The following is a 27,772-nucleotide window of genomic DNA, read 5'->3' as shown; positions in this document are numbered from 1 at the left end:
ATAAACACCTCACACTAAACTGCCCCAACTACGATTTACTCGTGTGTCGAGGGTCAGGAAACAAACATTACACAAGCACAAACGCCCAGACAACGGCAAACGTCTGTATGGCCAAATACCATCGCCAGCGTAACAGCCATAAATCAGTGTTAATTATAAAGTGTTGTCACCTTTGCGCTAACGCTTCGCTCAAATAATTGTTAAATAATTCTTTGCGTAAACAAATCATGGTGTCGTTACAATGACTCATGGTACACATACTAAATGTATACTGTGACTTCACTCGCGTGGAAGTTTGGTCAGTTATATGCCAACTAAGCCAACGCGTCGAAACGCTTCTGTAATAAAAAAACACCGACCATATCGTCTGTCCATGTTAAGGAAATATTTAATCATTTTTGTAAGGGTTTTCTTGTACTGATTAATTTTACTCAGCGTTCTTCTTTATCAAGATTTAATTTTTAAGGGGCGTGGCTAAGCCAAGTGAAAAATTATGAGTCACTATTTTCATAATGAATTCAATTAAAATATCAGATTTTTAAGTCAATAGATTCTTGAAATAACAGATACACACATACAGACAAAGTATTCATTTTATTTTGATATAAATAATGATACTATATAAAAAGACAAATATGCTGTACCTACTTAACCAACTACGGTTAAATCTAGTACAATTTTATCTTAGTTCATGTACAGCGTGTACTTAAGTGTAACTTTTTTTTTTGTAAATAAAATACACTACAAATATTAAATGGTCGAAACAGTTTTTACTTAAACCGAATTAATTGTTTCAACTCTCAATAAATGTACTAAACCAATATATTTTTAAGAATCGAATTCGTTTTTTTTTTTTTTTAATGAATAAATGGCAGCAGTATTTTCCTAAAATTTTATGAAATAAATATTACCTCGTACATTTTTATCAACCTATGTAAAACATGCTCTGAGGATACAGAGACCTGTCACCTGTTATCCGTTAACTTGGGAATCGCGAGATAAGAATTGATAGGCAAAATAATAAATTGACAACCTCCGTCGAGATCTGTTACAGCCGCCGTCCAAAATGAAGTGGTTAGTGCTATTGGCAGGTGAGAAATTATTATTTTATAACTGTCCTTATTTACCTTGGTTAGGTGACAACTTGAAAACTACTTTAACAATTTGATTATTATTTGTGAAGTAGGACTTCTTCACGCACGCTTGACTTGGGGAGTAAGCTGGTGAATGCGTGACGAAAGCGTTACGAAAAGTGTGATCGGGTGAGGCGAACGGAAGTTGAGAAGGATATATAAGATAAAGGGAGCAAAAGAAGCTTCACTTCAGTCTTGTGTCAGTTGTGCTCCTGGGGCTGAGGATTGGGTCGGCGACGCGCTTGCGATGCTTTTAGTGTTGCAGGCTCTAAGCTACGATAATTGCTTACTCTTATGTTAGCTGTAGGCTTATTTACCGATCTAGTTACATAAAAAAAGTCAAATAAAGTTACATATGTTCTTCTTCTTCTTAAAATGGCTTTCAATAGTGCCAAGTGAGCACAGATGATTTCGCCAATGTCACGTAGAAAAAAGTTACATATCAATAGTCCATTCAAATCACTCGCCAGATGCAGAATACAAATTCTACTAAATAGTGTTAGCAAGAAACTGTAGAGAGTAGATATTTAAAAAAAAACGAATGTGCCTTAGACCACACGACTGAAGTAAAACTTCTTCAGCAATAGGCCTGCACTGTGTATTAGATAAACGAAACGTAACTAGCTATGAGAGAAAGAGAGAAAGTAAAGGTGTGTTCACACCTCTCTCTCTAGCCCCGTTCGCCTCACCCGCTATCGCTTTTCGTAACGGTGTCGTCACGCTTTCTCCACTCTACTCCCCAAGGCAAGCGTTGATAAAGAAGTGTTACTTCAAAAATGTTACTAGGTACATTATTTAATAGGTATAAATTTCCTCTCCATGAAGACGATGGTTAATAAGCCTTGCGTGGGTTTCCCCGGATGATTCTCCACTATTGATAGAATTTAATATTTAATATAATTGAAGAATAAGCCCTAAAATAAAGGGACTAAGATGACTTATCTTATTGCTGGTATATGTGGCAAAAATTTTAGACATTTCAAGATAAAGTCAAGAGTCATCAAACTTAAGAGTACCTTTTAGCTTATCACCTATCATACGAAAACGATAAAACTGGTAACGCTTCGCGACGAGATCCGATGGTCATTATCAATGAATGTATGTGTTATACCACAATATCGTTCGCGTGGAATTTCTTACGTTTAGTAAAGAGTCCCTTTCATTACAGGCTTGTGTAAGATATACTTATTATGTCTTGACCTCTAAACTACCACTTTGCCAAAAATCATGTCGACCAAGGGGTCGTTAAAAAAACAAAATCATCTCACGAGAACCATATTTTTTTTTTTTGTTGATGAAATAAAATCACCTCATTCTATTTTCGAATACAATTAGTGTATGTAGATCCCATTTTTATCTAGATCGGTTTAGCTACTCTGACGTGATTGAGTAACAAACAACTGTCTATCCAAACTTTTGTATAACTTGCGCTCTGTCACATGATGCACAAGTCTCATGCATTCGAAAATTTCTTAACGTTTAAAGTACATAAACCATCCTATATTCAAAAAACGGTTCGTTTTTCGTATGAAACGTTCAATAACGAACATGTCTAGCTGTTAAATATAGGTACGTTTGTAAGATTGTTGTACAAATTGATGATAAGATGATCAATAATTGTGTCTGCTCGTAAACGAAAGAAAAACCGACTTCAATCACATCGCCAAGTAATACGTAGTGACGCAAAAAAATAGTCATATACGAGTAAATACGCGTCACCAAAGATTACTCAAAAAGTCGAAAGCAGCTCGATGAAACTTAAATAAGATTACATGACAAGCATTAGCTTTCGATTAATACAAGAATCATTAAAATCGGTACACCTACTGAAATGTCTGTCATGCGGTACAACGTAGGTCGATGAAAAAATAGTCAAGTAAATACGCATTATTAGATACAATTCGAAAAATCCTTGTCGGATCTCAATTAAATTTAAATGGCACCACATGACACGCAACACCTTTCGATTAAAAAAAAATCATCAAAATCAGTCCACCCAGTCATCAAGTTCTGAAGTAACATACATAAAAAAATACAATCGAAATGAGAACCTCCTCCTTTTTCGGAAGTCATTTAAGAAGTAAGGAAGTGGCGTGTTACTTTTTTTTTTTTGATATACATTGACAAACTGTTTCATCACTTGTTAGACATTTTTTAACTGCTAGTGTATCGGAAATAATTATTTGATATTAAATTATTACTTCATTTTAGGACTCTCAGTAGTCCTGGCCGCTGCGCCAAGGAGGCCGTCTACACGCGATTTCGAGCTGGAAGAAACTGAAACTGGCTCCAACATCATTGCCATTACAGGTGAGTCTATCTTAACTAATGTTCAATACTGTAACAGCCTGTATTAGTCCCAATGCTGGACACTGGCCCATTCTGATATGAAGAAGGACCTGTAAGCTTAATCTTTCATGGTGTTTTACTAATTTGGAAGATATACTTCTGTTTTATTCCGAAACATAAATCACACAATCTGCTGTTATCACTGAGCACGAGATAAATTTAATGGACCCTCACTCCCGTGACCGTGGTTACTGTAAGGTATCCAAAACGTCGGTCATGTAAAAACCGCGATAAAATCCGAAAAAATTGTTTCATTATAATGAGTGAAATTCGCGTAAATATTAGAAAACAATATATTTAATGGAAACAAACTATGACTGTGTGTATAGAGACTATGGGCAAAACACTTGAGTTCACGCCAATTTCGGCGTGAACTTGTGGAGGCATATGTCCAGCAGTGGACTGTGATAGGCTGAAATGATGATGATGATGATGAATGGAAACAAAATTAGCACTTGAAATATTAGTTTTGTCTCTATGAATTTAAAATTACGGCCACAATTCTGCAATGCTGTTACTTCTCATAAAATATAACTATATATAAATCATTAAATTCGATAAATCTTGAAAAACCCGAAATATTGTTTAAAAGATAATTGAAAATATTATTTAAAAGATATTTATTACATAACTATTTCATAGATACCTTACTCGTATCTTCATAACCAACCTAACTAGAATAACTTTACTATTTAAATATTCTTTAACATCTATGTTACATAAGGAGAATTATATTTTTCTAAGAACATAATTTTCAAAGGAGAAAAACTCGCAGACGTCAAAAAATCTTGTCAATGGTTATTATTTGATATTCTTTTAGTAAATATTATCAAAAGAAAATTAAACGTTTTTTTTTTTTCGGTGACTTTATTAATGTAATGTATAAGCAATTTAGGTATTTAAAATAGTTTTTATATTACGTCATTAAATTACACGTCAATCCAAAAACAATTTATGTATTAACCAGGTATGACTATAATATTTTCGGAAAAAATTTCTTTTTGCCACATTTGATATATCAATTGTATCATATTATATTTATATATCTACATGTCTATATTTTTATCTGTATTGATATACCTGTCTTGATAAATCCACTTAAATGCGACTTAAGCTCGCTAAAATCATCAATAACCAAGTAAGATCTCTATTTTGACACACGCAATCACGCATGCAAGCACGCACATAAGCATGCACACGAGCCCTTGTGTGCACAATCAAATTAGTTTCACATACTCTCACTTTTAAAATATCTTCGAACTAATTATTTCTCGTTCCAGACACGGATCGTATCCTGCTCGGTAACATCGGACGTCAAGTAAGTCCTCAAGATGAGGATGTGACCTTCGAACTCACCGAAGGACGCGACCAGGAAAGTGGCGGTTACAAGGTCACCATCTCGTGGCAAGGACCTAGCGACAGAGTCTTTGAAGACTGCTATGACTTTGGTAGGAATTTAAAAATTTAGTGTTATGTTTAAGTCTGAGTCATTCACTGATGTAACTTCGTGTATAGAGCTATATTAAAGAACTGGAACTTTTTATTTACTGAACGTATAATTTAATACGGTTATTTTTCAAATCACCTTACAAACAACATTTTTTATGACATAATTTTCTTGTATTACTTTAAACTAGTAATAAAATGCTTTTTTTAGGTGTTAGACAATGGTACGGCGGTCCAGAACAGAAAGAGCAGTACTGGCCAATTCAAAAAGCTAACCTTCAGAAGTACTCCATCGTATCCAAGGAAGACGACAACTCGGCTGTTTCGGAAAGATATTGGGTTAACTCAGCCGGATGGTATATCTACGTTCACCCAGAAGCCCCTCTTTTCGTTGACCACCACAACATCCTAGATAACCATATTTGCTTCGTAGCTGAAGTCACCGATCCCTACTCGAAGCAACGTACCCAAAACGTTCTTAAATACGACCTCTGGTTCTTCGATGATGCCAAACAGGCGCATCAACACGCTGTCGACACGTATTTGGGCAAGCCATCAGGTATCCCCGACTACAGAATGATCCAATACCCAGTATGGTCTACTTGGGCAAGATATTCTAGAGAAATCGACCAGGAAAATCTATGGGCATTCGCCAACGAAATTAATGACAGTGGTTTCCCCAACTCTCAATTCGAAATCGACGATCTTTGGGAAATCTGCTACGGTTCTCTCACCGTCGATGAAAGGAAGCTGCCAAACTTGAAACAACTCGTGCAAGACATTAAGGGTCTCGGTTTCAGGGTGACCATATGGGTTCATCCCTTCATTAACATGGACTGCGATCCTTGGTATTCTGAAGCTTTATCGAAAGGGTAAGTGAATAGACAGTATATGAATAAATATTTCCATAACAAACTTAGCTGTATCATAACGTACATATACATAAAAAGTATATTGTAAGAGAAATTTAAACAGTAAAATAAGAAGTAACCAACTAAAATTTCGGTTTCGGTTTCGACCAGTTTTGGCAAAAAAATCCAATTTCAGTTTCGGACAAAAACGGGGCTGAAATTTTCGACCCCGTCGATACTCTGTGTTTGAAGAATATGTCATGTCGTTCGGCAAACTTAGCCGCCCCTAACACCGCCTGCTTAGGTTTTAAGAAGTAAATATGAATATTGTAAACACGAACTGAATGACATAAAAATAAATATTTTTTTCATACGTATGTGCAAATAAAAACAAAGTACACTACTGTATTGACTTCAGTATACACTAACACATTATCCACGCGATTATTTTGTCTCTAGGAAACTTCAGTTTCTGTGTCGGCTTCGCCCTAAACACCAGTTTCGTTCGGGCTCTAAAAATAAGAGACTATACGGTAGTAGACGGAGACTTGACGGTAGTAGACATTAAAAATGATACTTCTAACCTTTATCTCCATCATCAGCTACTTCGTACTCAACGAGGAAGGCAGCCCAGATACGAGCTGGTGGAATAACAACGGTTCAATCCCCGCCTACATCGACTTCACAAACCCCGAAGCTGCGGACTGGTTCAGTAGCCGAGTACAGAATCTTATCGACACTTATGACATCGACAGCGTCAAGTTCGACGCTGGTGAATCTAGCTGGTCTCCTCAGGTAATTGAGATCTTTTGCTATAGTAAATGTATTTTCTTTCTTTCTATGACAACGCGTTGGTGCAACTGTCACAGCACTGATTTGTGAGTAATGCGCTGGTGGTTGAGGGTTCGATCCCCGCACATGACAAACAATTGTATTGGCCATACAGGTGTTTGCCGTGGTTTGGGTGTTTGTGAAGTCCTTGTGGGTCTCCCCACCGTGCCTCGGAGAGCACGTTAAGCCGTCGGTCCCGGTTGTTATCATGTACACCTGATAGCGACTGTTACTCCTAGTAGGAAAGATGTCCAACCCGCATTGGAGCAGCGTGATGGATTAAGCTTCTTTCTATAAGACTAAATTGAAATCTCCAAATTTCATTTCTGCCCGGTTGCTAGTTTTGCTTACGAACCATTAAGTTTAGAAAATGCCTTGTTCGAAATGTAACAGTTCGGAACCATAGCTAACCGTTTTCTGAACTATAAACCGGGATACCTTAGGCTTATTGTTCTAAAATTAATTCGTCACATATTTTTTAAATATCTTCATTTTTAAATACCTTTCTTTTTTAAATATCTTCATTTTTAAATACCTTTCTCTTAGATCCCAGTACAAAATGGTGAAATCGATCTACACCCAGGTCACATCGTCCAGGCTTATGTGAGGACTGTCGCTAAGTTTGGACCTATGATCGAAGTCAGATCAGGAATGAGGTAATATATAGCAATATATATTTTTATACTATTTACACATTAACTAATTTGCTTATCCCTTCACTAAATTTATCCTCTATCTCTTATCTAAGATTGCCTAAAAAATATCGGCATTTTAACTATAAGACCGTCTTTTTGATATCTCATCTTTCATCTGATATTTTGTCTTTTTGTAAATCAAAGTGGTTATATAAAATCAAGGATAAAATTGAATATGTAGGTAAATGTTTAACCGCAATTTTCTTTCTTCCATTCCTGCACTACTTTTCTCCGCGTTCACATCATCTCTTACTAACATGGTCTGACTTAGAGATAATTTCGCCTTCGAGCCTTCCTTAAGAGCAATTACCGTGATTAAAATTGTATTACATTTATCTGTTTCTGCAAGAGAAGTTGTACGGTAGAGCGTCACATTCGGACGATTTCACTAACCATATCTGGATCATACCACGGGCTTTATATCATTGCTTAAGAAGTAACCTTCAATAATTAAATAATATTTTTTCTATATATCCCACCAGAACTCAGGATCTACCAGTCTTCATCCGTATGGTAGACAAGGACACACTATGGGACTTCAACAATGGTTTGGCAACACTGGTCACTACACTCCTGCAAATGAACCTCAATGGCTATACCCTCGTACTTCCTGATATGATAGGAGGAAACGGTTACAATGAGAAACCTTCCAAGGAACTGTTCGTACGTTGGTTGCAAGCTAATGTCTTCATGCCGACCCTGCAGTACTCCTTCGTTCCCTGGGATCATGATGATGAGGTTTGTATTTTTATGCAGTTTATTTAAAGTTAATGAAGCTTAGTCTTAAAAATTTAGGACTAATAGTTATTATAGAAATTAATACAGCTAGCTTTTGCACTGAAACACTTAGGTCTGTCCAATGTGGTGATCACTTCGCCAAAATGGAAAGTTTTCTGTTGTGAGTTTTGAAATTATTTAAGTAGTTAGACGCCTAAATACCGATGGTTTGCGGGTTACATTCCAGCTCGCGATGAATATATTATAGTATTTGTACAAATACTTCTTACCGCTTCGGATGTCTGTCCTTGTGTGTTTCCCCACCGTGTCTCGGAGAGCACGTTACTTATCGTAGGAAAATTATCCGCCTGTTCAAAGTGGGGAAGCATAGTGGATTAAGCTCTGATGTTTCTCCTACACGAAGAACGAGGTTTATCCCTATCAGTGGGATTTGACAGACTGAGTCAGGACATGTATTTCCTTCTGCGCATATCCTTATATCACTCGTCACCTGTCTCCCAGGCGGTAGAGATCTGCCGTCGCTACACACAGCTACACGCGGAGTTCGCGGACGAGATCGTGGCTGCCATGCAGCGCTCCGTGGACACGGGGGCGCCTGTCAACCCCCCTATTTGGTGGATAGATCCTACTGATAGTGATGCTCTTGCTGTTTGGGACGGTGAGTTAAAGAAGACAGCTAATATAAGGTCGACTGTTAACTTCAGTTCTTCAAATGAGGGTTCCTGTAAGCTATTTTTTTCACTTGACCTATATAGATTACTATAAATGTGATAAATAAATCTTAGACCTTTTTAATTTACTACTTAGTTGGTTTTAATATACATGGCAAGGTAGCTCTGCATTTTTTTATACAATTACTTAGGCAAACAAAGCGTACCGTTCGAGTTCGTCTAATAGTAATTGGTTACCGTAACCTATAGATACCTGCAATACCAAAAGAATCGCAAGTGCGTTGCGGACCCTATCCCCAATCCCCCTAAAAACTCTGGTCACCTCACTCACCACAGGAACACTGCTTGAGAGTAGTATTATTTAACTGTGACCTTCTGTAAGGTCGAAGTTTATCCCCAGTCGGGCTGCTCCAGATTTTGAGTAGGATATTTCCTACTCTATCTCAGTAAGAATATCGTAAATTGTCTTTTCATAGTAAATAAATTATATTCATGCTTACGCTAGCGCGTACATATTGGACAGGTTTCAAATTTTACTGCTTACTATATTATATCTATTATTGTTGAAAGTTGTAATGTTGGTAGCCCTTGTAGTATAAAAAAAATAGATTTAAAAATAGTGTTAATGAGTGATAGAAAGCACTAAGCCACCACTTTCTACAAAGTATTTATTTCAACCTGTATTAAAAAAAAAAGACCTCTAATTCAAAGAAAGAATCACTAAGCTACTTTAAAAAAATAATAATTCCAGAATTCCTCCTCGGAGAGCGTGTCCTCGCAGCTCCGGTGCTGGAGGCGGGCGCGGTGTCACGCGACGTCTACCTGCCCCGCGGGCTGTGGCGCGACGGCGTGACCGGCGACCTGCTGGCCGGGCCCACGTGGCTGAGGGACTACCCCGCGCCCCTTGATGTGTTGCCTTACTTCACGCTTGAAGAGTCCAATTGAAAAGAAAAAATAACAGATTAAATATATGACCTAGAAGACTCGAATAATAAAAAATTAATATACGAGCTCCTTTACTAATAATAAAAAGATATACACAACTCGACATGTAACCTTATTTCACACTTGAAGACCCGAACTAGTAAAAAAATTAATATATATTCACACTCGATTAAAAAAACAGATTGAATGTACGACTTCATTTCTAACAATGATTTTAAAAAAGAAGCAGAGAACAGAACAGTTTAAATATCAGGTACTTCACAATCGAATTTAAAAAAAAAAAGGTGGAATGTACGACCTTATTTATAATAACAATAATTAAAAGAAGGCAAAAAAATACTAATTTAATAAGAATTGAGCAAAGAGATCGAATATTAACTAAAGATAAATTTGTGTAAATTCTCGAACACTATTAGTACCTAATATTTTTTATTTATTTTACTTATTTATTTGTTAACGTTAAAACAAATATACATTTTAACTATTTTGTTTTTTTTTATTCAATCCACAACATTAAATAAAATCAAACTCTTAGATTTAAAAAAAACTAATATCAATATCGAATTTAGAATGTTAATGCTATTAAAATAACATTAACTTTAGGTATCTCTTGTTTAACTGTATTCGTTACGGAGACTTACTGTATAACAGAAAAATAATACCGTGATATTTACAAACCGTTTTGGTTTTTAGGTGTATATAACATAACATATTGTAGTGTTACGTAGTAACTAATACTTAATCTGTGCTGTAGTGTTGTGTGTACTTATATACTCTTTGGTTGTGTGGTTACGGCAGTAAAGAATATAGCTAGCTCCTCATCTATTACAATTAATCAAAACGCATTTTATTTAAAAAAATGACCGAACCCATTTGCCCTACGGCCCTGCAATTACTTATTAAAACTTTACGCGCTTAATAATTCGCAAGACAGGAGAATGTCTGTCAGCTAATTTAGGACATCTAATTTCTTTAAATTACCTTGTTCTAAATAAATCATGGTTTTTAACCGACTTCAGAAAAGGGGAGGTTACTCAATTCGACCGTATATATATTTTTTATGTATGTTCGATGATAACTTCGTCGTTAATTAACCGACTTTGATAATTCTTTTTTTTTTTTTGTTGGAAAGGAGATATCCTAAGGTACCATGATAAGGAAACCAGGATCTGGTGATGGAATCCCAAAGAAATCGAGGGAAACCCTCGAAAATCGTAGTGACGACTAGTGTGTTTGGTAATTTTTTTTCGTCTACTTACGTTGTATTACTTGTCAATGTAATTAAAGTCGGTTTTTTTCGTTTGCTAGCACACACAATTATATTTAATACCTACGTCTTTAGTGCACGAACTACGAAGTAAATTTTAATATTAAAACTTAAAGATTGATATAATTATAAATAGCGCAATAACCTTTAGCGATGTCAATCGTTTTAAATTATAATTAAGTTATCATCGTAGGAGAATATCTCAAGTAAGACCGTGATCTCAACACACTCGAACTTGTATTTGTTATTTGTTACAACAGACCAACATAGACGTATACGAATTGACAACTGAACTACCGCAGTTTTTTTTCTATTAAAAAAAGCAATAATCGCGAATGTAATTAAATAAGTGTTTGTTGTTTTTAAAATTATGTAGTTTAGTACTTGAAGTTGTTTACGAAGATACGTTTGGAACAAAGTGAGCAATGTGACACGTGCTGTAACTATATGATTTAAGCTATGTCTACCTGCTGAAAGTCCCAAATAAAAAACGATGATTGTATTGGAAGTCATTGTAAACTATTGTGTGTGTGAAACAGGGATTCCAAAATTATCATACAATTTTAATCAGTTTTTATCTGGGCTATCTCGATCCAGATAGATCTATATGGTATCGTTTCTTATTTGGAATTTTTAGCAGGGTAGTCAGTCAATCAGTCAGTCAGTTCAGCCTATTGCAGTCCACTGCTGGACATAGGCCTCCCCAAGTTCGCGCCAGACATCCCGGTTTTCCGCAATCCTCATCCAGCCTACATCGGCAATCTTACGTAGATCGTCGGTCCAACGGGCCAGAGGACGTCCCACACTGCGTTTGCCAAGACGCGGTCTCCACTCCAGGACCCATCTGCTCCAACGGCCATCGGTCCTGCGACACAGATCACAAGCCCACTGCTACTTCAACTTGCTAATTCTAAATCTCTCGCGGATAGTCTCATTTCTAATCCTATCTTTGAGAGAAAACCTAAACATAGCCTGTTTCAGCAGGGTAAGAATATGTTAAATTTTAGGTACCTGATGATTATTTGATGTGATCTTTGATAAGATCAGTAAAAAGTTATTGTAGATGATATCATTTACATACTCGGGACATGTGATAAGATTTCGAATACTTTAGCATTATTAAAATATAATCTACTAGCTGCGCGATGCGGTCTCACCTGCGTAAATTCCGTGGGAATGTCTGGATAAATAGGACGGCCCTTTGATTTTGTATTATTTATTTTTATTTCATTCCGTGTCCTGAAGCGCACGGGGAGATTTTTATATTTTGATAATTATTATTTAGGAAGTGTCAAATCTTATTTATTTATTTATATTTAAATAATTATATTTAATTAAGTAATTATCAAAATTAAATATATTTTACTTTTAATAAAAATTGTGTAAGTATAAAAAAAGGTAACAAAACTCTGCATAGTTGAATGACCTCGCATTTTGTTTGTTTACGTTTGGTATCTCGGCTCGTTGAACGCACTATATGTATTATTCTATGTTATTTTAATTTCATTAAAATCGTACATCCATCCTCACAAAGTCACAAACTGTATATTTAGTAAATTAGTAATTAGAAGGATAAAGAAAACTAAGAAAGTGTAAATTGTTGTAAACATTATTTTCTCTTTATAGTCTAAGCGCTACCGTCATAAAAGACTGGCACCGCATTTATTTTTGTCATGGAGTCAGAACTCTGATCAAGTATTAACGTGACAAGCCGAATTAGTCACGTTTATCACAACGTTGTGAACAAAAGGCATCATAAGTAATCACGTTAAACGTCAAAGGTTATGTCTAAAATAAAAGTAGCCTAAGTTACTCCTTATTATATGAGCTATCAGCCAGTGAAAGTCCCATCAAAATCGGACCAACCGTTTCAGAGATTAGCCGGAACAAACAGACAGACAGACATACAAAAATTATAAAAAATATTATTTTGGTATATGTACCGAATATACGTCCATATGCATTTAGTAAAAAGCGGCTATTTTAATATTACAAACAGACACTCCAATTTTATTTATTTTATATAGATTATCTTTTATTTTCAGATATCAATCGTATTCAGTGGCGTATTTTAAAATTCAACGCCCAGAGCTCCCTTTCTCTCTCTGTCACTAAGCCCATGTAAACTCAGAGGTTAAAACCACACGCCAACTAGAATTTACAGGGGTTTCAGGAGTCCGGAAATACACAGCACACATGCACAAACGCCTAGATCACGGCAAATGTGTGTGGCTTATACAAATGTATGCCATATGCCGGGATCGAACCCGCAACCGCTAGCGCATCGGCGCTAACCCGTCGTCAAACTGAGACAGATTTAAAGTTAATAATATTCTAGAATAAAAATGACATACTTACAGAATTTATATTATTATCAATTTGAAATAAATCTCAAGAGAGCGATAACAGATGAAAAAGTTGCGTAACAGACTGTATCAAGTGATATCCAGTTAACAGTTGGTATTTCTCATTGATCAGCGATGGCGGTCCTAGGAATAGTTCTAGGTAATTTTATTTATATATTTCTTTTGTATATATTAATATAAACATTGATAGTATCCTGATACTTAGGATATGGTTCAGTTATTTATCTTATGTTGCGAGACATACTGTCAAACATATAAACGTAATTAACATAACTTTCTTAGCTTTTACGGTCATTGTCAACATTTTTTGACCATGTGTATCTGAACAATCCGCAGTTTTAAAACGACAATCGCGGAAAGTCCCATATTATAAATAAGTGTCGACATTTAAGGAAGTATTTTGGGTGTGTACAAAAGCTTTTTTTAATTTGATATATTAAGATTGATATAAATATATAAATGACGCGTCACGTTGTTTGTTCGCGATAGACTCCTAAGCTACTTAACCGATTTTAATCAATTTTGCACACCGTGTCCAGTTTGATCCAACTTGATAGATGGGCTATATTTTGTATAATTATATATTCAATATATATAATTATTATAATCTTATTGTGTTTTCTAATCAGGTATCCTAGCGATTACGGCTGGGAGTTTGTCAGCGGATCTATCTCTGCGCGCTGATGACATAGAGCTCACTTTGGAGCCCCAGTTGACCGGTGGTTTTCAGGTCGTCTTAAACACAGGCAAGTTGAATAAGAGTTTGAAGAGGCGGATTGGTGACCGTGGGGCTGGCTTTATCGCACCGAAGACGCTGCTGCCCATCTTCGGCCTGTGTATTTCACTGATACGTTATCGGAAAATTATTATATGTTTTTTTTTTTTTTATTTTGTTTTATACAAAGAAGTCAGGGAAGGACACAAGGTATATTTTCATCAAGGTATATTTTCATCAAGGTATATTTGTCTTCGGCCTGTGTATTTCAAAGCCGGCAGTTGGATGGGTATACATTGACTATATTGCCAAATATTTTTAAAGTAAAACTTCTTTACGCACGCTTGACTTGCGGAGTAAGCTGGTGAATTCGTGACGAGAGCGTTACGAAAAGTGTGATCGGGCGAGACGAATGGAAGTTGGGAAGGGAGATATAAGTTACTGAAGATAGAAAGAGAGAGTTACGTTTCGTATATTACTGTAGAGGCAACAATAAAGTTTTACTTCGGTCGTGTGGTCTAAAGCACATTCGTTTTTTTTTTTTTTTTTGTAATTTGTGTATGGTTTTACTAAATAAGCTCTAATTTTTTAAATGTAGGTTGGCCATTGCAATTAGTATAATTGAATGATCGCATCTTAGGACTTCATTAAATACTCATTAACTCTATTGAAAGTTTAGCTTGAGAAATATTACTATTACAATATGATAAATAGTTGTTTTTTTATGTAACTAGGTCGGCATACAAGCGTACTGCTCACGTGATGGTAAGCGATTATCGTAGCTTATAGACTTCTGCAACACTATAAGCATCGCAAGCGCGTTGCCGACCCTACCGCCACTTCCCCCAGGAGCTCTGGTCACCTTACTCACCACAGGAATACACAGCTGCTTGAAAGCAGTATTATTTAGCTGTGGTCTTCTGTAAGGTCGGGGTACCCCAGTCAGATTGCTCCATATTTCGAGCAGGAAATTTCCTGCTGTGCCCTATATCAGTACATATTTAAATCAAAAACGTCGACAATTTTTTCAAGTATTATATCTACGGGTCAAACCGTAAAGAAGTTGTAGCCCTAAGTATTCATGTGAATAAGAGACAGTTAACGTTTGAAGTGATACAAAAACACGTATTATCTTGATGCATCGTCTTTTTATCGGATGATGAAATAAATAAACTGTCATGTTACTGTCAAGTATATGTCTAGACTTATGGAAAAATACCTATAAGAAGGTATTACTTCAACGTATGTTATTATCATAATGAAAAGTACTCTATATTACCAATCATAATGTTCACAACCGCTCTGGTGTAGTGGTGCGTGTAGACACCTAAAACACCGGTGTATTGCGGGTTCGATTCCCGCTCGGGATGGATGTTTGTATTTGTACAAATATTTCTTTCCGGTTTGGATGTCTGTCCTTGTGACTCCTTGTGGTCTCCCAACCGTGCCTTGGAGAGCATGTTACTCATAGTAGGGAACATATCTTCTAACCCGTAGTGGAGCAGCCTGGTGGATTAAGCTCCAATCCTTCTCCTACATGGAGACAGAGGCCTATGCCCAGCAGCGGGATGTTACAGGCTAAATATATCATAGCTTTCATGTAATTAAATGCATAATGCATTACATAACTACGGTTTTTGCTTCTTTTTAAAGGGATATTGGAAAATTTTAGATAATCTAGACTCAAGATTCGATGTTCGGGAGAGATGCTGCTTATTGCTTTGTTTTTTTTATCTGTTTTTATATGTTATATGTTGATTACGTACCCACACATGTTGTCATTGAAATTCAGACTTTGGCAACTATTGCCACAAAATTTTATCACTTGACCGTTATTTAATTTTTTTCTTATATTTACAGGAGACGAACGAAGGGTCTTTGGACACATCGGTCGGACTTTGTACTCAGTATTCGCGTCAGAGGATGTAGAAGGTGGTATCCTCGTCCATATGGGAAACACAAATTTGACCATCCATACCGTGTTCGACGAGACAGCAAACGCTAGAGGAATTAAGATTAAGTGGGACACGCAGGATTTAATTCGTTTTGAAGACTGCTTCGATTTCGGTAAATGTTTCTAATGTATTTTGCTTATAAGCAGCAGTATATTTTATATTTATGTATCATCGACATCCTACTAAGAGACAAGGAAGGACTCTTTCGTTACCTTTATAAATATTTAACTGTGGTAGGGCACAGCAGGAATTTCCTGCTCAAAATATGGAGCAGCCCGACTGAGGTAGTACCTCGACCTTACAGAAGATCACAGCAAAATAATACTGTTTTCAAGGAGTATTGTGTTCCTGTTGGTGAGTAAGGTGACCAGAGCTCCTGGGGGGATTTGGGATTGGGTCGGCAACGTGCTTGCGATGCTTCTGGTGTTGCAAGTGTCTATAAGCTACAGTAATCGCTTACCATCAGGTGAGCCGTACGTTTGTTTGCCGACCTAGTGACATAAAAAAAAAACGATATGAATGGTTGGAGTTTTAAAATGGCTTAGAATTAATAAGAATTAATAAACGCTTCACACTCAACGGATCCCCCAGTAGGATTTTCTCCTGTGTTGGGGGTCCGGTAACACACACAATACACAAAAACAACAGATTTCAATTTAGTCTTATAGAAAGAAGCTTAATCCATCACGCTGCTCCAATGCGGGTTGGACATCTTTCCTACTAGGAGTAACAGTCGCTATCAAGTGTACATGATAACAACCGGGACCGACGGCTTAACGTACTCTCCGAGGCACGGTGAGGAGACTCACAAGGACTGCACAAACACCCAAACCATGGCAAACATCTATATGACCGATACGAATGTCTGTCGTGAGCGGGGATCGAACCCGCGACCGCCAGCGCAACAGCTGCTATTACCGCTGCGCTAACGTGTCGTCAAACAAGAAACCCATCATTTGTTAATTACTACACAATTTTCTGTTGTCATCTTGTGTTACACGAATTGCGCATTAAATGGGAAATATTTTCAGGTTCAAATCAATGGTACGGTGGTCCGATGCAAATAAACCAAGTGTACCCAATACAAAACGCTCGCCTAAATTACACCGCCTACGTCTCCAAAGAACAAGATAACGGAGCAATTGTCGAAAGATACTGGCTTAACTCTGCTGGAGAGTACATTTACGTCCATCCTCAAGTACCATTATTTGTAGACTACGGTTTAATTCAACCCAATCATATCTGCTTCGGTGCACAAATAGCAGCTCCATATTCCAGCAGAAGAAATCACACAGAACTATCTTACGATATATGGTTCCTACCTGATGTGAAGCAAGCTCACCAACACGCTGTCGCTAATTACTTGGGCAAACCAAGCGGACTCCCTGACTTCAGAATGGTTGAACATCCAATCTGGTCAACGTGGGCTCAATATTCGATGAATATTACTGAAGAAAGAGTTCTGGACTTCGCGAGACAGATCAGAGCGAACGGTTTCAATGATTCGCAGCTTGAGATTGATGATCTTTGGGAAACCTGTTACGGTTCCTTGGAAGTCGATACAAATAAGTTTCCTAATTTTACCAACTTGGTGCAAGAGGTCAAAGCTTTAGGGTACCGCGTAACGATATGGATACATCCCTTTATAAATAGTAATTGTGAACCTTGGTATTCAGAGGCTCTTAACAATAGGTAATCGTTTCTAATTTGAAGTATAACTAGTCAACTTATTCTTAATTTACCTAACACTGCGATATGGGATGTGAATTGAATTTTAATCCATCATGCTACTCCACTGTAGCCTGGGCTATTAATTCCGTACCACGAGTAACGATTGCTCTCAGGCGTCTATACAACCAGGACTAAAGTCTTCTCATATTCTACGAGGCACCGTTGGGTGACACTCACGTCCAAGCCATTAACGAGTATTCGTACTAATGAAAATATGCGTATATATACGTAGAGAGATTTCTCACGCTAAAATATACCAGTATATCAGTATTATCATAATATCTGATTTTATAGTTACCTCGTGCTGGATGAAGCTGGCACACCGGCTGCGAACTGGTGGAACCCTAACGGTTCGATACCCGGTCTGGTTGATTTCACCAACCCGCAAGCAGCGGAGTGGTGGTACAGTCGAGTCAGGAATCTCATTGACACTTATGACATCGATAGTATCAAGTTCGATGCTGGTGAGAGCAGTTATTCGCCACAGGTGAGTTGTTACTTCGATTTATATTATAATACATGATTTGCTCACATCTTTATATGGAAATGAAGGTACACCTTTGAAAAAAGTCATCATCATCAACATTCCAGCCTATCACAGTCCACTGCTGGACATAGGCCTCCACAAGTTCACGCCAAAAATGGTGTGAACTCATGTGTGTTGCCCATAGTCACCACGGTGGCCAGGCGGATTGGTGACCGCAGGGCTGGCTTTGTCGCACCAAAGACGCTGCTGTCCGTCCTCAGCCTGTGTATTTCAAATCCAGCAGTTGGATGGTTATCCCGCCACCGGTCGGCTTTTTAAATTCCAAGGTCGTAGTGGAACTATGTTATCTCTTAGTCGCCTCTTATGACACCCACGGGAAGATAGGGGGCGGCTATATATTTTATTGCCGTAACAACACTGATATTTTGTCCAAATGAAAGTCCAGTAATAAAATCCAACACGCCAACACGCCAACACGCCAATACGCCAACACGCCAACACTCCAACACGCCAATACGCCAATACGCCAATACGCCAACACGCCAATGCGCCAACGCGCCAACATGCCAACACGCCAACACGCCAACACGCCAACACGCCAACACGACAACACGCCAACACGCCAACACTCCAACACGCCAACACGCCAACACACCAATGTGCCAATACACCAACACGCCAACACGCCAACAGTCCAACACGCCAACATGCCAACACGCCAATACGCCAATGCGCCAACACACCAATGTGCCAATACGCCAAGACGCCAACACGCAAATACGCCAATGCGCTAACACGCCAACACGCCAATGCCTCAACGTGCCAACGCGCCAATGCGCAAACACGACAGCGACAGGACGCCAACAAAAATAACAAACTTGTTCAATAACGAACCGTTATTTATGATATTATATCTGTCCAGGTCCGGAAGAAGCCACTTCGCCATCTAAGGACATCGTGGCAGGATAGGAAATTGACTTACCCTTTTTGCACTTGATAAAGCTCCAAAAAAGTTTAGGGTTTGAAGACAAAGTTGTCTCCGGACAATTCAAATACAATTTATAGTTTAGATTATGAAGCTTCGCGCAACGCTCCCTGAGCAACTTAAAAATAATTAAATCACGAGGGTTGCCATTTTTACGATATTTAAATTTTTCATTGATGACTTTTATCAGTTCTGCAGAAAACCATAGCGGATATTTACTAGACCGTGTTTTGGATTTGGGCACATGTTTAGCAATGATAATTCTCAGAACAGCAATCATAGCTCGACAATTTCTTCTCTGAAGAATATTATTCAGGGCACTTGTAATTTTGTCATAGTCAGCTTTTTAGAAGCGGAACCTAGCCCCAATACAAGATTCGAGCTTTTCCTGAAAGTTAATTTTAACGGAAAACTCAATAGGAGGGTGTAATGGTTCTATCCCGGAAAGAGGGTCCTTGCTTTCGCTCAATTGGGAGATAACCAGAGAGCTAATTACTAGGTCTAAAACGCGTTTTTTATTATTTTTACAACAATTATACTGTGTTATACTGTGCATTTAATGACATTAAATCAGTAATCATGTTATTCAACAAATTATTCGTTGTTATCGGAGTCAGTGCAGGGCCAGTCGTCTAGTTCCAACACAGACCACCCAAGTTAAAATCCCCAAGAACGATTATGTTAAAGGAGCTAAGTTTATCAATTATATGATTTGTATTTAAAATGAAGTGTTCCAAGATATGTTTCTGTACCGGAGGGGGAATATAAACGGTGCAAATGTACAGATAACACTGCACAACAAAATTGCAACTTTTGTCTGATGAATGAATTTTATCACATGATGTTTACTAATTTGACTTCACTGATCTCATTTGTGTTGTGACAGTTCTTGTTTACGCGTTATAGCTTCCACTAAAAATTCACTGTGTTACACTGTTAATTTGCTGATAATAATTAATTAATTAAGTTTTCTTAATATAATTTGATATGGCATCGTCAAGTCGAGTTTGTGTGAATGATCCGAATCATTTTTGTTTCATTTGCGGAGAGTATATGTTTAAAGAATATCGTTTAAATGTGACAGCGTTCGTAAATGAGGCTTACAAAAACTACTTTGGTCACCCGCTGGAAATGAAAAATAAGTCTTGGATTCCGCAAAAGGTATGCAAAACGTGTATTGAGTTTCTACGTTTGTGGACAAATAAGAAAAGGAATAAATTTCGGTACGAAACCGCTATGATCTGGAATGAACCCGTGAACCACCACGACGACTGTTATTTTTGTTTGGTGAACATAACTGGCATTAACCGAAAAAATCGAGCCAAATGGGAATATCCTTGCATACGGTCGGCACATAGACGTGTTTTGAGCCCTAAGATATCACCTGAACCTCAAGCTGATGTACCTATGGAGCCACCAGGAGGAGCCTATGCATTTTGAGGCGAAAACTGACAGTAGTGATAGTGACTTTGAATGTGACCTGGAAACGCCAAAACCACTTAACCAAGGTGATTTAAACGACCTTATCAGAGATCTGGGACTGTCAAAGTCTGCTTCAGAAATTTTGGCTTCTAGGCCAAAAGAAAGAAACTTAGTAACAAAAGAAACTAAAATTTCTTTTTACCGCACAAGACAACAAAATCTCCTCAAATATTTTGCTGAAGAAGATGACTTCGTATTTTGTAAAGATGTACCTGGTTTAATGGCTGCAATGGGATTACAAAATTACGTTTCTAGTGAGTGGCGTCTATTAATAGACTCATCGAAATGGAGTCTAAAATGTGTTCTCTTACACAATGGGAATAAATTAGGGTCGTTGCCAATTGCACATTCTACAAAAGTAAAAGAAGAATATACAACTATTGCTCTGGTTTTGGACAAAATAAAATATGTGGAACACAACTGGCTCATATGTGTTGATTTAAAAATGGTAAACTTTCTTTTAGGCCAACAAGGTGGTTACACAAAGTATCCCTGTTTTCTTTGCTTGTGGGATAGTAGAGCTAAAAATCAACATTGGATTAAAAAAGATTGGTCTACTCGGGAAGCGCTAGTTCCAGGACAACAGAACGTGATAAACCCACCTTTAGTTTCAAGGGATCGTATAATTTTGCCTCCGTTACATATAAAACTAGGGCTTGTAAAACAATTCGTAAAAGGTCTTGACAAAAATGGAAATTGTTTCCGTTTTTTATCAAAAAAAATTCCAAAACTGAGTGCAGAAAAGATAAAAGCGGGCGTTTTTGACGGGCCACAGATAAGATCGTTAATAAAAGACTCAAATTTTACGGACATTATGACAGAGATTGAGAAAAAGGCATGGAATGAGTTTGCTTGGCTTGTTCAAAATTTTTTGGGAAATAAGAAAAGTTCTGACTGTTCTCAACACGTCGAACAACTAATGAGTCACTTTCAAAGGCTTGGATGTAACATGAGCATCAAGTTACACTTTCTCCACAACCACCTGGACTATTTTCCCGCCAATCTTGGGGATCTAAGTGAAGAACAGGGCGAGCGATTCCACCAGGACCTTCGTACGATGGAGGAACGCTATCGAGGCTACTGGAACGCACACATGATGGCTGACTATTGTTGGAGCATTCAGAACAGCTCTCTACCTTCAGCTTCAAAAAGGAAATCAAATAAAAGAAAGTTTTTTTCAACTTAAAAACTAAATAAAATAGGATTATCTTTAAATATATAGTGTTTTATTATAAAAAGACCTATGTGTAATATTTTTTTAACTAGAGCTGATACAGAAATTTCAGTCACAGATTTGAAAACGTCATTAACAATTGGACTAATATCATGTAACATAACCCAATCATCAGACATGCTGTTGTGCAGTGTAATCAGTTTGACCATTGGTATTTAGCAGTTCAAGTTTAACCCATAAATCCTCACAGTGCGATATACAATTAATGTGGAGTAATTGTGAGATTTTTCCCAAATAGAAAGGCAAACATCTTAACTTATGTGTATTAATATAATATATGATATGATATTTGAGAGCCAATTCATTGACGAAAGCAATCTATAAAATATTACGCTACAACGATTAATAAAATAAAAATATTCCAAAATCGAAAAAATGTATCTCTTTTCGTAGCATAACAGATGAGATAATATAAAAAAAATTATCCCAACTGTTATGATAAAAATAAGACATGATAAATATTTATAATATTTTTTATACAACTAGGTCGCCAAACAAGAGTACGGCTCACCTGATGGTAAGCGATTACCAGAAGCATTGCAAGCGCGTTGCCGACCTTACCCTGAATCTCCCCCAGGAGCTCTGGTCACCTTACTCACCACAGAAACACAACAATCATTTATTTATACTAACCTATATAACCATTTATCCATTCCGTACTGTCAGTTATTTTATGATATTGAAAAATTAAAACGAAAATGGTCCAATGAAAATTAAAAAAAATACATTTAAGTTGTTACATAGCGAGCAATGAACACTTTGTGGCTGTCACAAACAAAAAAAAAACTGTATAATTATTATTTTATTTATTTATTGACAATTGACTTATCTCGTATATAAAATTCTCGTGTCGCGGTGTTTGTAGTTAAACTCCTCCGAAACGACTTGACCGATTCTCATGAAATTTTGTGTGCATATTGGGTAGGTCTGAGAATCGAACAACATCTATTTTTCATACCACTAAGTTAAAAGGGGGGGGGGGGATTAAGGGGGTTAATAAAATATATGGCAAAACAACGTTTGCGTGGTCAGCTAGTTATATATAATTATGATGGCTTTAATTTTCAAACGACGTCAACAATATTGACGGTCGGTAATTTTATTACTTATTTAGTGCGAATTCGCTCGGGTATTGCTAGTGTAGTGTAACAATGTTAAATTTTACGACCTGATGCTAATGCCAATAAATAACATTAAAGTAGCAAGAAGAATGTCAAAGAATATCAAGAAATAAGATGACGATGCGAAGGTGCTTTTGAACCCTATTTGAATGAAGTTAATTTTTATTTTTATTTTGTAATAATTTTTATTAGATCCCAGTACAACAAGGGGACATCGACTTACACCCACACAACATCGTCGACGCGTACGTGCGGACTTGTGCGAGATTTGGAGATATGATTGAAGTTCGTGCTGGATTTAGGTATTTAACAATTTTGTAGCTGCCACAACATTACCATCCCCTTTTTACCAAACTTTACCAGAAGTTTTACCCTTAAATATCATTACAACTTCACTGTACCGCTATTACCATATACCGCTTTACTGTTATTAACACAAACCAACCTTACCAAGAAATAAGAAGTAGTACTGAAAAGAAATTACCGCGAATACTGCAAAGCGACAGACGAGCCTCTAAACGAGGACATAATAGATGCGCTTGGCGGTCAAAAGTCTATAAAACTTCCACCGAGGACTCAAAATCCAAAGAAGCACCTAAGGCTAACTCCACTATTACAATGAATATATATTATTACATAAAAACCACTTGCTTTTATGACATAGTTAATAGAATACAAACATTAACATGGATTAAATTTGTTTTGCACAAAAAAATTCCAGAACTCAAGACCTTCCGATCTTTGTCCGAATGGTGGACCGAGATTCCATCTGGGGCTTGAACAACGGCCTCTCAACGATCGTCACCACCACCATACAGATGAACCTGAACGGCTACACCCTAGTGCTGCCTGACATGATCGGAGGAAACGGATACAATCTCAACCATCCTCAAGCTGACCTTCCGACTAAGGAGTTGTTCATACGATGGGTGCAAGCGAACACATTCTTACCCGTCATGCAGTACTCTTTCGCGCCTTGGAACTTTGATAATGAGGTATCGAACACTTATACATTAACGAGATTTACTGTCATTTTGAAACTTCCGATATATCGGCGACGCGCGACGTCTAATAAAGTATCTCTCTCAAATAACACTCTCACAAATAAGTGACAAATATGCACCTTTCCAGACGATAACAATAAGCAAGAAGTACACGGACCTGCACGCCGCGTACGCGCAGGAGATCTACTCGGCGATGCGCGCGTCCGTGGAGCGCGGCGCGCCGGTCACCGCGCCGCTGTGGTGGCTCGACCCGCGCGACGCGGACGCGCTCCAGATATGGGACGGTGAGGGGCTTACTCACTTACCCTAGGGCCAAAAGGACCGTGGTCAGGGGTGGCATTCTTCGAGCACTTGAGATAGAAAAAAATAAATTACTATACCAAATTCGATTTGTATAAAACGAAATAAATATGGCGGCACAAAATTAACCACATTAACTAATTTAATAAAAAAGGTCCCAAACTAGTTTAGCAACACAACACCGAATTAATATTATGATACAGTAAAGATTAAAATACCTTTTTTTTACAGAATACCTCTTGGGTGAGAACATCTTAGTTGCTCCAGTATTAACCGAAGGGGCGACTTCTAGAGACATCTACCTGCCAGTAGGCACTTGGTTTGAAGAGGGAGACCCTGAAAGGGTTCACGAAGGGCCAGTCTGGATCCGCAATTATTCAGCACCTATCGACATCCTACCGTATTTTGTGAGGGAAGCGCCAACTGAACCTAACACCGCCAATACTCCATTCGTGTCTACTCTCCTGGTACTTTTAGGACTAGTGATGAATATTTTGAATAAATATTAAGATGTTAATTAAGTTGTAAATAAAATAAAATATTGAATTAATTAATCCCTTTTTTATTTAATTTCAAAATAAAAAAAACCTAAAACGCCCTCAAAACTATATTTAAGTTTTACGAAAGGTCGATGAGTTGACAAACAATTATCTAAGTAATGCAAACACTAATGGAACTGCATGAATTATGAATAAATCAAAAAATATATTTTTTTAATGGCCTTTTTACTTCATTATTTTACTATCATAGTTCAGGATTATATTTACCTAGGCCATACTATCCAACTAGGCCGCAACAACTTCGAGAAGGAGGCCGACAGGAGGATTCGGTTGGGCTGGGCAGCGTTTGGCTGGTTTCGTCGAGTCTTCACTTCGAATATTCCGCAATGCTTGAAGACAAAAGTTTTCGGCAATGCGTCCTGTTTGTGTACGGAAATACGGAGCCGAGACGTGGACACTGACGAAAGGACTGGTCCACAAGTTTAAAGTCGCTCAACGTGCAACGAGACTATCCGCGAGAGAACGAAAGTAACCGGCATAGCCCACAGAATTAGCAAGTTGAAGTGGTAGTGGGCTAGTCATCTGTGTCGCAGGACCGATGGCCGTTGGAGCAAACGGGTCCTGGACCGGAGACCACGTCTTGGAAAATGCAGTGTGGGACGTCTTCCGGCCCGTTGGATCCACGATCTACGTAAGATTGCCGATGTAGGCTGGATGAGGATTGCGGAAAACCGTGATGTCTGGCGCGAACTTGGGGAGGCCTACGTCCAGCAGTGGACTGCAATAGGCTGAGCTGAGTGAGTGAGTGAAATTTTACTATCAATCGAAGAAAGTTATATTATTTGATGTTACGGCATTTATTTCATTAATTTTGATTATGGCTATCAGTAGTGCCCATAGGGATAAGAAAGTCGACTCTGACTTTAGTCAAGAATCAATCTTTTAATCGGTTCTTATTTATACCGTTACCGTTAATTGCTGTGGTTAACTTTATAGGAAACAAAATTATTACAATGTATGAAAGAGACAGATTAAATTTGTAATTTAAGACCGTCCTTATTGGTTCGTGAAATATAGTTCATTTTATGAATATTCAAGTAAATTTTATGGACTTAATCTAGTACTATATAATACTAGCTTAGTTTATTTTTTGCACATTTATCTTGATTTTATTTTATGCTTGTATGTTACTATTTGACACTTCAAAATTTTTAAGATTATTTTTCATGCTGGTCTCATCGCAAACCGATTGAGGAGCCGTTTATCGCCTAAGCACTTGAATCAACTTTTATTTCTTTGGTCACTAGGTGAAGATATATAGGAATTTTAAATTACACATTTTTTTATATTTTTATGTTTTATTGTTTTATTAATATTTTATATTAAATATTTATTTGATTGTTTTATTTATACTTAATTTAAATACTACAAACTTATTTTCGATGCCATACTCCGTGTAATTTTTATATAGAATGTATCTTTTATGAAAATGTTAAAAACAATACTTATGCATGTGTGAGTTGTTTAAATAAAATGTGCAACTGATAAATAAGTCGCTTATTTAAAAAAAAAATACAGTCGAATTGGGAACCTCCTCCTTTTTTGGAAGTCGATTAAAAATAAAGAAATATGTCGAATAAAACTTGTAAAATATCTTTTAACCATTGGTTATATAGATATTGTGTTTTTAAAAAGTCGACTTGAGTCAAAAAAATCGACTTTTAGTAATGATCAATCGACGTTAAGAATTGAAAAATTCTAAGTCGCTTGTAAAATCAAAGTCGAGTTTTTTTGCGCCCTTTTATCCTAGTAAAGAGAGAGCATAGTTAATTTGGCCTATATTATCTATATATTATATCTACGTGAAGCAAAAACTTTGTACCCCTTTTTACGAAAATTGCGCGGACGGAGGAGTATGAAATTTCGTACAAATATAGTTTATATAAAGGAGTGCAGAGCATGAGGGTAGGATGCCATATTGGTGGCCTATGTGTTAATAATATCAGCTACGCGGATGACATAGTGCGGCTGGCCCCCTCAGTCAGCGCAATCAGGAGGATGCTGGCTTTTTGTGAGTCATACGCTGAGACGCATAGATTGATGTACAATAACAAGAAAATTGGATACCTAGTCTTCAAGGCTGGCAACAGACTACCGGAAAATATACCCTCAATGAAGCACATCACATCTTGTTAGAGTATACCAATCCAAGTACCTAGGTCACATTATCACAGAAGACCTAAAGGACAATGTTGATATTGAGCGAGAACGCAGGGCGTTGTCGATCAGGGCGAAAATGTTGACCCGCAGATTTGCTCGTTGCTTAACACCAGTTAAGATCACGCTTTTTAAAGCTTACTGCACTTATTTTTATACGAGCAGTCTGTGGGTCAGCTATACTCAGAGTATAACGCCTTTAGAGCATTGTTGGGGCTACCGCGGTACTGCACTGTTTCTAGTATGTTCGCGCACACAGGGGTCGACAGTTTCTCGGCCCTTCTACGCAAAAAAGCTAGCTCACTCTTAAGGCGAGTGCGCGGCAGCCGCAACTATGTCTTGAGGGTCATCGCCGATAACGGGGACTGTCCTCTACTCAGGCATTTGTGTGACATTACGATGTCACTTTTAGTTATTAAGTACTAACATTAGTTATTAAGCTTTCATCTTTTATTTTTACTAACAATTATGGACCCTTTGTTGTCCCAGTAATAAACATTTTTTTTATTTTAATTAAAAAAAAAAGACATTATACTACCTACCACTACCATGTATTTGACACTCACACGAATATAATACTATTTTGTTGATTGTCAAAGTCTGTAGTCAAATTAAAAATTTAAAAAAAGGTTGTTTTGTGTTGTTTGTTATTGTTTTCGAATTTCGACCTCTAATGTTATTTATAATCATCTGTTAATTTGCTTTTAAGTTCTGTGTAAACTGTGCGGAAACCTGGTTTCCGAAACCAA

At 37.4% G+C, this 27,772-nt stretch overlaps 2 protein-coding genes across 2 annotated transcripts; both read left to right on the top strand.

The window, feature by feature from the left end:
• Positions 1 to 1,066: 1,066 nt before the first annotated feature.
• Positions 1,067 to 9,755, top strand: LOC123659119 (myogenesis-regulating glycosidase-like). The gene is made up of 9 exons (XM_045594378.1): positions 1,067 to 1,091; positions 3,345 to 3,443; positions 4,763 to 4,930; positions 5,140 to 5,800; positions 6,382 to 6,574; positions 7,157 to 7,266; positions 7,788 to 8,043; positions 8,545 to 8,701; positions 9,466 to 9,755. Exons 1-9 carry the CDS (start codon positions 1,067 to 1,069, stop codon positions 9,657 to 9,659), a joined length of 1,863 nt encoding a protein of 620 aa, XP_045450334.1. The 3' UTR covers positions 9,660 to 9,755.
• Positions 9,756 to 13,406: 3,651 nt separating this feature from the next.
• On the top strand, positions 13,407 to 24,860 carry LOC123659064 (myogenesis-regulating glycosidase-like). Its single transcript, XM_045594333.1, has 9 exons — positions 13,407 to 13,431; positions 13,922 to 14,038; positions 15,868 to 16,074; positions 16,994 to 17,654; positions 17,988 to 18,180; positions 23,195 to 23,304; positions 23,724 to 23,997; positions 24,134 to 24,290; positions 24,538 to 24,860. The coding sequence occupies exons 1-9, from the start codon at positions 13,407 to 13,409 to the stop codon at positions 24,813 to 24,815; spliced, it is 2,022 nt and encodes a 673-aa protein (XP_045450289.1). The 3' UTR covers positions 24,816 to 24,860.
• The last annotated feature ends 2,912 nt before the right edge of the window (positions 24,861 to 27,772 follow it).

Source organism: Melitaea cinxia, chromosome 13 (assembly GCF_905220565.1).
Source record: "Melitaea cinxia chromosome 13, ilMelCinx1.1, whole genome shotgun sequence".
In the NCBI taxonomy this organism is placed as follows: Eukaryota; Metazoa; Arthropoda; class Insecta; order Lepidoptera; family Nymphalidae; genus Melitaea; species Melitaea cinxia.
Note: the sequence above shows the minus strand (reverse complement) of the source record. Positions and strands in the feature narration are given on the sequence as shown.